Below are 11525 nucleotides of genomic sequence, written 5' to 3'. Positions count from 1 at the left end.
TGCTGGCCGCGGCTGGCCGCTGCGCCTCCACGGCCTCCGAGTTGATGTTTCCTCAGATTCAGTTTGTCTCTCATCAGGACTCGGACCTTATGATCCATGATCAGAAACACTTTAGGGCATTGCTTTGCCCCAGTTTGTTTCAATTACCAATAAGTGGTGTATAGAATATTATGCAACAGTTTTATAATCCTGTTGGCTACAGTACTAACAGAGGATGAGTAATTCCACAGGGTTTTTCATCCCATCAGCATATTTCTCTGCTCTACCTTCTGGCGCTGATAGACCTACAGTTTCTTTGATCACTTTTACTGGAAGATGAAAATTAAGTAAAAAATGCAGTTACACACCGGACATATTAATGATAATAATCATAAAATAATAGTAAGAATAATATCAATAATAATAAAGGTCTTAGCCGATGTTTAAAACCCCATAACAGACATTTTTATTAATAAAAAAAAAAACATGTTTAAAATTTACAGACTATTTTTTTCATAAAGAAAAACGTGCAATTGATTTAATGCAAAATCATAATTACTATTTTTATTACAAGCATTGACGTGTTTATCCTTCTAATTAAATTTTGATACTTGTTTCTTTTTGTTAAATCAACTTCATGAGCTAATTTCAGAATTAAAACCAAAATAATGTTTTTGTTTACTTTCATTTCATTTTTAAGTTAAAGTTAGTTATACTGCCCGTTTGTTAATTTTTTTTAATTAACCATGTAAGAACTTTAATTATTTTTACTTGATGGAAGATGGCAGACACCGGTGCTGTTGTATTTGTCACCAAAGCTTTGGCCTCTGAGTCAGTGGTCACTGTATGAGTGTATCTGTATAAATATAGTTTTTTTTTTTTTTGTTATTTGTTAGAAATACAATTATTCATATATTCAACCTTACACTAAAGTGATGGCATATGTCACATTAGTGAATAACTCTTTTAACTCATTTGTGACATATGCCATGATATCAACATATATTTTAAAGCAACATATTAGAAAGATCTTTTTTTCTATATATTTATTTTACATTTTGAACATTCTTAGAAATGGATCCAATTGATGACATATTAAAAATATATTTCAGAAAAATGTAGCCTACACTGTAAAAATATCCGTAGATTTTACAGTTAAAGAAAGTAAAAAACGAAAATTTAATACCGTAAATTGGAAATCAGTTTAATACTGTTTATTTAACAAGTAATTACCGTAAATGAGATAATTAACAAAATATGTAAATTTTACAGTTTTTAAAATAAATTTTACATTGCACTGCTGTAAAATAAAATCTTGTAATACTTTTAACAGTAAAATTCCGTAATTTTTCTAGTAGTACATACTGTAGTTTTTGCAATTTTCTTTCGTAAATAATACAGTTAGTAGCTGTTAAAAATGCATACTGTTGTGACAATTACAGAAACATACTGTAATTTTTCTTTCAATGTATACCGTAGTTTTTGCATTCAATAATGATAATTTATACAGTTAGAAACTGTTCAATATGCATACTGCTGTGGAAATTACAAAAATATACAATAATTTTTCTAGCAGTGTATATTGTAATTTTTACATTTAAGTAATCTAAAGTATACAGTTGAAAAGTGTAAATATGCATAAGTTGTGGAAATGAAAAAAAATTGTATTAGTGCTGTAACCTTTGCATTTAATTCTCCTGAATAATACAGTTGGTAACTGTTAAATGGGCATGCTTTTGTGGCAATTACAGAAATATGCTGCAATGATTTGAAGAGTCAATGCTGTAATTTTGGGGTTTTATTCTTATAAATTTACATATACGCTCATGGGGATAACAGAAATAGGCTGCACATTTCTTGCATACCTTCTCTTAACCTTCCTCTGGTGTTAGCTTTCTGCTGCCATCTGTGGTGTAAGCGGGTCATTTTGGACCCATATATTAAATCAGGCATAAAATACCCTAAAAACAATTTTTTTCATCCAATGCTTTTCTTAACTCTTGTTTAGCTGGTTAGGCTCCCTTATCCATAAAAAGATTGGTTTTAATATTTTTTTGTGACCCCCTGGGCCTTTGTTTCAACAGCATACCCCTCGTTTTCAATGTCTAAAAAGTGGTCAAATTAACCTTAAGAGAAGAAGGCAACAAAATAATCAGTTGTTCTGTTACCTGAGTGTAACTGAGAGATATTAAAACATATTTCTTAAATGTTCAACAAAAAAAAAGATTTTAATTTTAATATTATCAAATATAGTAACATCTATGGTGTTTCGGGTCAATTTGGACCCGTATATATTTACTTCAAGAAAAGGGAAAAAACAAGTCTTTTTTTTCCCCACACAATAGTACTTTGGGTTGAACATCAGTGGAAGGAGTTCCACCCATCTCTCCTAATCATCACTGATGGGAGCAAGTTTGTCATATTTTGCTCGATTGTCAAATCTGAGGACTCTTGAGATTATCTGAAAGGTCCAAAGAGACATTGTTGCCCGGAAAATATTTCTGCCCATTGATGCATCCCAGAGACTCTCAGTTGCCTCATTGCTGGATCTGTAAAGCCCAGCAAGGAGGAGAACAGCAATGTAGGCATCCAGGTATGTCTCCTCAATGTCTTTCCAAGTGTTGCAGGAGCAGCTTCAGCACCAGTGACCTCCTCTTCAGACTTATCAGTTGTGTCTGTTTCTTCCAATTGGTACTCCACATCATCTTCGTTCTCAGAGGCCTGCTCATCTCCATCGCTCAAATCCTGTGTCCTCTGCCTCATTTGCAGCAAAGATGTGATCCAAAGCTTCATTTACAGTGAATTTTCTCCTCATTGTTGCATCCTATGAATTGGAGATGTGTACACTGCAAGTCACCACCTCAACACTCAAATGGCTTGACATGCCTGGATATGTCTCCCTTTGTTTGTTCTCACAAAAAGGCAAAGAGAAAAGCCCCTAAATGAAGCTCAAGTGGTTGGAGCAAGAGTCTGTTTGTTGATTGTGTGTTTATGATTTAATTTTTGGTAATTTTTTTTGTTTTATAATCAAAAATTTTAACCGGGTCAAAAATGACACGTACACCACAAAAGTAATTTTTTTCACCAGAGCACTTTATAATTTAGTAAAAAAAAAAAAATTGATTTTATTTTGTTTCAACGCAAAAAACAAATGTATGAAATACTTTTATGCATGCTAAAACTCAAAACGGGTCCATAGGGACCCTAACATAGGAAGGTTAAGAAATATGCCTTCAACTGTAAAGAGTATTGGTTATGGGGAAAAATATACAGACCCTTTCTAAAAATTGTAATAATCGAAAATCTAATTAAAAATCCCATTCAAAAAGTTTAACTTTTCATGGCGTCAGTCTTAATGGGCCAACAGGGCCCCCTGCACCTGGTCCGCGCGGACAGGCGCAGTGGATCTCTGGCGGTACTTTGGAAGCGGTGGATTTGAACGGACCAATCAGCGCGCTGCATTTGAGGACCCGTCGCACACGGTGGTTCGTGTTTTTGTCTAGCTATTCGCTCAGATTGTGCAGAGACTTCATCATCCAACCTTCTCCATCTGATTGGCTCTCTTTCTCAGGTAAGGAAATATTGCGGAAAATTTCAGAAAACAAATAGTTTGAATTGCATTCGGTTGGTTGAAAAGACATTTCAGGGGAAACGAGAAAAAAAAACGTTGTGGAAAGTTAGCCTCTCCACAAAGCTATTGCTAACATCTGTTTTGTATCGCCATTGCTGTAAGCTATTCATCGAAGTAATATACTTAAGATGTATTCATGCAACCTGTGTGCAGAACCAGTTAAATCTGTTAAAGCCTTTGTTCTCCATTGCAAACTGTATCGCAACGAACCGAGGCTTAAGTTCAAGTGTGTTGCGGCCGGTTGCAAGCAGGTGTGTTCTGGTTATGCAGCATTAAAAGCACACTTATATCGTCATCATAATAGCATGCCAACAGTTGCTCTGGACACAAGTATAACGAAATTAAAATGGACAGTTCCACTTTGTAAATGGCAGTGTGAAGGGATAAAAGCTTTGGTTGTTCACTTGAAGGAGCATATAGTAGAAGGGCGCCAAGTAACTTGCCCTGTGAAAGGGTGCATCTCTGTGTTTCGTGTAAAATCTTCCTTTACCTCTCACATCTCCAGGAAACATAAAAATTATTTGGAAAATTTTATTTGTGAAAAAAGTAATGAAGATACTCAGTGCTGCAAGTGCTACCAAAAAAGATTCCAGTGTGCCAGATGCAGAAAAGATGGACCAAATTTCAGTGACTTGTGTCTTAGAAATGTTTGTATGTTTTACATAAAACTACAGGAACAGCATCTTCTTCCATCATCTACCATTCAAAACATTGTAGAAGAGATGCAAAATATACATGAATTGGGACAGACATACTCTTTAAATAGATTGAACTTGCTTCTTAAAGAAATGTCATTTGCAGATGAAGATATTGCAAAAATCTGTGACACAGTAAAACAGTCGGACTTGTTCTCAGCTTGCCACACCGGACCGATGAGAACTGCTTATTCTAGAGCCCAGTGTTTTAAAGACATGTTCAAATATGGGGAACCCAAAAAAGTGTTGTTGGGCAAAGATGAGGACAGAAAAGATAGATTTGCATACTATGTTCCTGTGCTAAATACGTTAAAAGGTATGTTAGATTCAAAATATTGGCAGGGCCTAATGATGGCTCATGGCGTCTCAAAAGCTGATGTTCTCTCTGACTGTGACAATGGTAAGGTGTTTATGTCCAACGTATTTTTTCAAGAAAACCCAAATTGTCTCAAGCTGGTTCTCTATCAAGATGCATTTGAAGTTGTGAACCCATTGGGATCTGCAAAAAAAAAAGCACAAGATCTTGGCTGTTTACTTTTCTCTACTCAATATGCCGCCCCCTGTCCGATCAAATACTGATCATATGCAGTTGGTCTTGTTGTGTAGAGAGAAAGATTTCAAGGAATTTGGCCATTCCAGAGTTTTTTCAGAACTGTTGACCGACTTGAAAATACTAGAGGAGAATGGGATAACTATGGCAGATGAATCAGTTGTGAAAGGAGCACTGTATTGCATTGCTGGAGACAACTTGGGCTCTCACTGCATCGGGGGTTTTATGGAAAATTTCAGTACATCTCAGTACTTCTGCAGATATTGTCTGATTACTCGGTCTGAATTTCAGAGTAAAAATCCCGCTATCATTGGACCATAGCAGACTCCAGAAACGTATCAATCTGCCACTGAACAGCTGGAAAGAGAGGATGTGACAGAAGTACAGGGGATAAAGTTCAGGTCAGTGTTTAATACTTTAGAGAACTTTAATATTTGTTCACCAGGCATGCCCCCTTGTCTTGGCCATGACATCTTCGAGGGTGTCCTCTCATATGATGTTGCCCTTTATCTCAAATACATGATTGTCAAAAAGAAATGGCTGACATACACAATTTTGAACAGGCGCATCAGACAATTCAAATACAAAGCAACAGATGCTTGTTCCAACCTTGTGCTGTCACTCCAAAAGCACTGAAACTCAGTGGACAAGCAGTACAAAACTGGAATTTCTTGAGACTGCCTCTGTTAATTGGTGATAAGGTGCAGGATTCACAAGATGATATATGGCAGTTAACATTGCAGCTTAAGGATATTGTTGACCTGATTTGTGCTCAGCAAATTTCCAAGCCTCAGGTTGCATATTTGAATGTTCTCATCCAGGAATATTTGGAAACCAGGAAGGTATTGTTTCCAGATAACGCACTGAGACCTAAACATCATTATTTACAGCACTATCCAGGGCTGATTTTGAAATTGGTCCACTCATCAGGCTCTGGACCATGCGGTTCGAGAGCAAACATAGTTACTTCAAAAGATGTGCCAGACAACTGAAGAACTTCAAAAATCTGTGTTTGACTCTTTCAGAGAGACATCAAATGTTACAGGCCTTTCTTTCTGCTGGAACAGTGACTCTCCCAACCTTGCAAATAAAAGATGGCTCACCATTTTATTTAGAACTGTACAGTGAGGAAGTTAAAGGTGCAGTTCTTCATTTTGGGTTCACTGAAATAAATACAATGACTCCCACAGATGTGCAGTATAATGGAATAACGTACAAGAAGGGCCAATTTGTAGTCAGTAGGAATGATGAGTCACTGGAGTTTGGTGAAATCATCCTTACTTTGGTGAAGAATGAATCTGCACTTTATTTTCTGATGAGAGTGTATCGTGGAGAATTTCTTCCACACTACCACATGTACTTTGTAAAGGATGAAACAAGATTAGAATGCAGACACATTAGTAAACTGATTGACATGTGGCCATTATCATCTTACATAATAGATGGGAATCGGTTTGTACCATTAAAGCATAGTGTTTTGGCAGTGTAAAGGCTTGATATTAATGGTTCAGAGATCAACCTTTTTTTAGTTTTCTGTATTTCAACAGATATGATGGATACACAAAAGGACATTCGTGATGCCATTCGAGCAGTGCTTCCTGGTCTTTCTCATGAGGTTTTGGCTGCTTTAGAGGATGTGTTGGAAAAACTGGGCACTACAACCACAGATGATTTCCAGTATATCACCGAAGGAGACTTATTGCCTGTGCTGAAGCCATACAGGCCAGAAGACTGGTTGCTGCATGGGCCCAAAATAGTAAGTATTTTGAGATAAAGTCTTAACTTTTGTACATTGTAAAAGTTGAAAAATTGTAACAGTAAAAAGTACATGTACTTGTATATATTTATGTATAACTTAATTTGATATGACCAGTCGATAAGATATTTCAAGATAATTGCACTTAAGCATATTGTGTATATCTTTTTTTTGATAAACATTCTTTTTTTCTTTACCAAAAAAGTTTAGACTTAATGTTTTTCAATTTCATGTGTTGATCCTTTCCAGACTCAATGGCTTCAACTTCAGGCGGGGCATCCTCCTCTCAACATTCCGTTCAATCCTCTCAATCTGCAGCCTCACTTTCACAACCATCATCTGCTGATACTTCATCGCCTTCCCTGAGCTGCTCCCCAGTTTTGCCAACCTGGGTTGACAGTTTTCAGATACCGTGGCAGAAGCTTCCAGAAGAGCTGATACAGACTTTGGAACGACAGAAAAGGCCAAGTGCACGACTTCGAAGACAAATGGTGAGGATTATTATCTCTGAAATGATGCTGATTTGCAAGAATCCTACCAAACGCAACACTACTGAAATAGCAGAAAGAATGGTGAGCAGGTATCCAAAGTCACTTAAGGATGTCATTGATGGTGACGTTATTGGACTTGGTTATCATTCCCTGGTAAAACAACTCCAGGCAAGAATTGAAAATGTCAAACGACAAGACACACCAAAGATAACTAAACGCAAGGCGGAATCAGATAATGACACTGATGAGATACCTGCTGAGCAGAAAGCCAGTGTTCAAGACGTATGGCTGTGTGAACTGGGCGCCAAAGTTTTTGCCCCTTTCTGAGACAGTAGAGAGTCAGCTTAAGAAAAAAGAAGACATGAAAAAGATGTTCAAAGACAAAAAATATGCTGCAGAAGATGTGAAAGAACTTATCAAGTCCACCTATTACACGCAACGAAAGGACATCAATAAAGGTACAAGCATCCTGAAGCTATACCAAGAATGGCCTTTTTTGTTCCATGAAACTGGCATGGCAGAACACTTCCAGCAACTTACTGGCATCAGTCTGATGGAAGCCTTCTTCACCAATCTGGACAAAAAGGGGGAGCACATCCTCAACTTCCTGAAAACTGTTTTTGCTCAGAAAGAAAAACAAGTTCTGGAGTCTCTTCAAGTTAGCAAGTGAAAAAGGTCAATCCCAGTGGTTGTACAGAGATGATTCTTCTTCTACTTGCTTTTTTTGGTGAGAAGGAAGAGCAAATGTTCCACTATGTTGAGAAGACCAGCCTTGCTGAAGAGGTTGAGATGGAGGATGTGCCAGCAACACCCTGCCTTATTGTGTGTGGTATGTATGAACCAAGTTGACAAAGTAGTTGAATGGTTCACACAGGGGCTTTTTGTGATATATATTTGTTCATGTTTTTTATTCAAAGGGTCCTCTTGCTTCTCTGCGGACTGCTTCATGTTGAGTATTGATCAGAAGATTATCAATGACCACATCACTGCCTTCTCCTGTGCCATCTGCCTGATGTTTGGCAGTTACTACTGTTTTAATATACACTACCTAGTGGGACTGCGGTCAACACTGGAGTTCCTCAAGAGGTAATTCTTCTAGTTACACAGTGTCTATATTTACCAGCAAGATGAAGTTTTCACATTATAGATCAGAATGTTACTAGTTACTGAAATATAATAAATACAAAAGACAATTGAAATGGAGGGGAAAAACTGCTAAATGATAGAAATAATGCCAGTAGAAACTGTGAAAATGTTTTATCATTTCTTTGCAGTGTTTAAATTGTATATTTTTTATGGCCATGGACACAGAAGAGTTCTTCAGTCTGTTTGTGAAGCAGGATAGGCACAAAAGCCTGTCACTGAATATTCCTCTGGCTCTGCCACTGAATCCAGCCACCACAAAGCTGGATCTCGTGATATCGTTCTCTTAAGTCATTTATAAACATAACATTAAATGCAATAAAATTTCTTTTCTTCAAGGTGTTTCTTTTCAATTAATCCGGAGAGAGGAACAAAAGTTGAGCATAGCAAGAGGAGGAAGATCTTTGCAGTCAACCCAAGAGTCCTCACACTCATCGCTGACCTTGCAGACCATGAGTGGACTTAGACCATACTTTGTGAGTCATGTGATATGATGTGTAATGTTATGTTGCCGTATGTTGAAAACTGCATTTTATTGGCATTTAAGGTTTACAATGTAAGATTTCACATCTTCATCTTCATGTTAAATCTTGCAAATTTATGTTAGGCATTTTTTTTTCTATATGTAGATAGCAGATGACAATAAAACAGATTTTATGCTGCACCACTGTCACGGCTTAATAAATATGTGGTGATTTACAAGTCAAAAAACCTGACAAACGTGAACAGTTTTAGCTAATTCAGAAAGGTTACAGTGGTGGCCAGCACATTTGTTAGAAAGTTCTTATTTCCAATTTCATATGGATTATTCAATTGAAACACTGCACCAGGATTGAAGTGATAATGTTGTGTCATATCTCTTCAAACTTTTGCACTAATGTAAGTGCTTGCTGCTTTTTGGAAGATGTGTTACAAGTTCTTTGTAATCAGTGTGCACAGAGTTGTGAGAAGTTTGTACAGCCCAAAAAGTTTTCATTAAATGGAAAAAATACAATAAAGTTTGGTTTTTGGATATTTTATGTAAAATTTACTTATACTTTTTCATGTTTTTGCCATTAGACTACACTGGTAACACATTATTTAGCTGCTATAATCGATTTGATAATTTTTACAAAGTAAATTTGCACTTTTTAATTTCACAATTCACTGTAAAAAAAAGTTTCATTTTACGGTAAAATACTGGCAGCTGTGGTTGCCAGAATTTAACTGTAAAAATTACACACTGTAAAAAAAAAAACTGTAATTTTACGGTAAAATACTGGCAGCTGTGGTTGCCAGAATTTAACCGTAAAAATTATCACACTGTAAAAAAAAAACTAATTTTTACGGTAAAATACTGGCAGCTGTGGTTGCCAGAATTTAACCGTAAAAATTACAGTCAGCTAATTTTTACAGTTGCTGATTCTACAGTAATAAATGGTGTTTTATTTAACTTTTTACTGTAAAAATGACAGTTTTTACCATTGAAATTGATCAAGTTTTACCCTAAAATTGACATTAAAACAATATTACAAATACACTGAATTCCTGTATAATTACAGGGTTTTCTCTGTATTTTAAAAAGTATACTTTTTTTGAAATTACAGACAAAACCCTGTAATTATACAGGAATTTATATTCATATTTAATAATTTAGACTTTTATTTTTACAGCAAAATACTTTCATATTTCATGGCTTTAACTATTTATAATATTGTTCTAATATAAATTTTAGGATAAAACATGGATCAATTTCAATGGTAAAAACTGTCATTTTTACAGTAAAAGGTTAAATAAAACACCATTTATTACTGTAGAATCAGCAATTGTAAAAATTAGCTGACTGTAATTTTTACGGTTAAATTCTGGCAACCACAGCTGCCAGTATTTTACCGTAAAAATTACAGTTTTTTTTTTTACAGTGTATTTAAAATAAATATGTGCAGGCTATTTTTTCACCTGGTTGACTTTATCTCTTATATTGAATTTGTGAATCTGACTTTTGTAAAACAATCACATTCTGAGATGCTGCTTCACACTGATTATTCTTAAACACAAAGCGCATATTTTCTCCATGTTTTCTGCTGCTATCAGACTTCTGTTGAATTTCAATGTTGATGCAAGTTTTGAATTGCTTTGCCTTTTCTTAATAAGATTGATCTGATGGAGCAGTTAGTTCTCTTGTGTCTATAACATTAAGGTCACAGATTTTCACCTATAAGCTCATATAATATACACACCAGCTATCAATTGTATGTTTCTTCTTCCTTTAATACTTTGAAAAATATTTTGTATTTTCCACATTTATTATGCTTTCATCAGCCACAGAAGATATGATACAATTTGCATGCATGTGTTCTTGATTGTCCTGTTGAAGCACCAATAAACTGCCTGTTTGGTGCAGTGCAGCATGGATCCCCATCAGTCCCATTTGGAAGTCTTCCTCTTCATGTATCTCTCTCCTTCACTGTCTATGGCTTCATAAAGCTGCTGGTCGTTTTCCTTCATAGCGTGCAGATAGCCCAGGTAACCCACGCTTAAGGTGATGGCCACCAGCCCAAACACCATCACTGGTTTATTCTGTAAAACAGCACAGCTCCATGTTAAAAGCCAGACAGGGTTTTTATTATCACAAGATAATAACAAAGTCCTCCTAAGAGCAGCCGTCCATGGCGCTTTTATTGGGTCAGTTTTGACGTTTTCAAAAGAGTCATGGCTTTGAAACCTGGCAGGTTTCAATCAATCAATCAATCAATCAATGGGAGTCAACCACAAAAATGTGCAAAACTGCCGAGCAAAGGAGCGACCAGCAGCAGTCAGACTCCAAGGTTTCGTCTAAAACTTGGTGAAATCGCGCTGGTATGTTGTAAAACTATCACACTTTTCTCTTTGTGTCTGTCTCTCTTTCTGTGTGTGTGTGTGTGTGTGTGTGGGTTCGGGTCTCACTGGTTTTATGAAGAGTTCAGGATTGACAGCACGGAACAGTGTGGTGGTCTGTGCTCCTCTCAGCCCAGGCGTCCTGAAGCCTTTCTCCCCGGCACTCTGCTTCCCCTCATCGGCTTCTTTTCCCAACATGTTCGCTCCAAAGCAGACGGAACTCAGCGGGAGAAACTTGAAAAAGGATCTCTAATGATCAAAATAACACCCCAAATAACATTGCCATTCTCCATTAGTTTGCCTCACAACGTTGCCATTTTTTTCTTCTTCTAGTTTTCCTCATGCTAACCAAGTGCATACTGCCATCTGCTGGATTTACACAGCCTTCCCTTTAATCCGTTTCACCTCAAAATTTTCCCAGAGA

The 11525-nt window shown here is 36.5% G+C and overlaps 1 protein-coding gene across 1 annotated transcript; it reads right to left on the bottom strand.

The window, feature by feature from the left end:
• Positions 1-10470: 10470 nt before the first annotated feature.
• On the bottom strand, positions 10471-11424 carry smim8 (small integral membrane protein 8). Its single transcript, XM_055044335.1, has 2 exons — positions 11171-11424; positions 10471-10804 (listed from the first exon to the last, which is right to left on the bottom strand). The coding sequence occupies exons 1-2, from the start codon at positions 11297-11299 to the stop codon at positions 10646-10648; spliced, it is 288 nt and encodes a 95-aa protein (XP_054900310.1). The 5' UTR covers positions 11300-11424; the 3' UTR covers positions 10471-10645.
• Positions 11425-11525: the final 101 nt, after the last annotated feature.

This window comes from Poeciliopsis prolifica, unplaced genomic scaffold (genome assembly GCF_027474105.1).
Source record: "Poeciliopsis prolifica strain line A6 unplaced genomic scaffold, Auburn_PproV2 SCAFFOLD020, whole genome shotgun sequence".
NCBI lineage: Eukaryota > Metazoa > Chordata > Actinopteri > Cyprinodontiformes > Poeciliidae > Poeciliopsis > Poeciliopsis prolifica.
The sequence above is the reverse complement of the archived record's forward strand: the minus strand, read 5'-3'. Positions and strand labels throughout refer to the sequence as shown.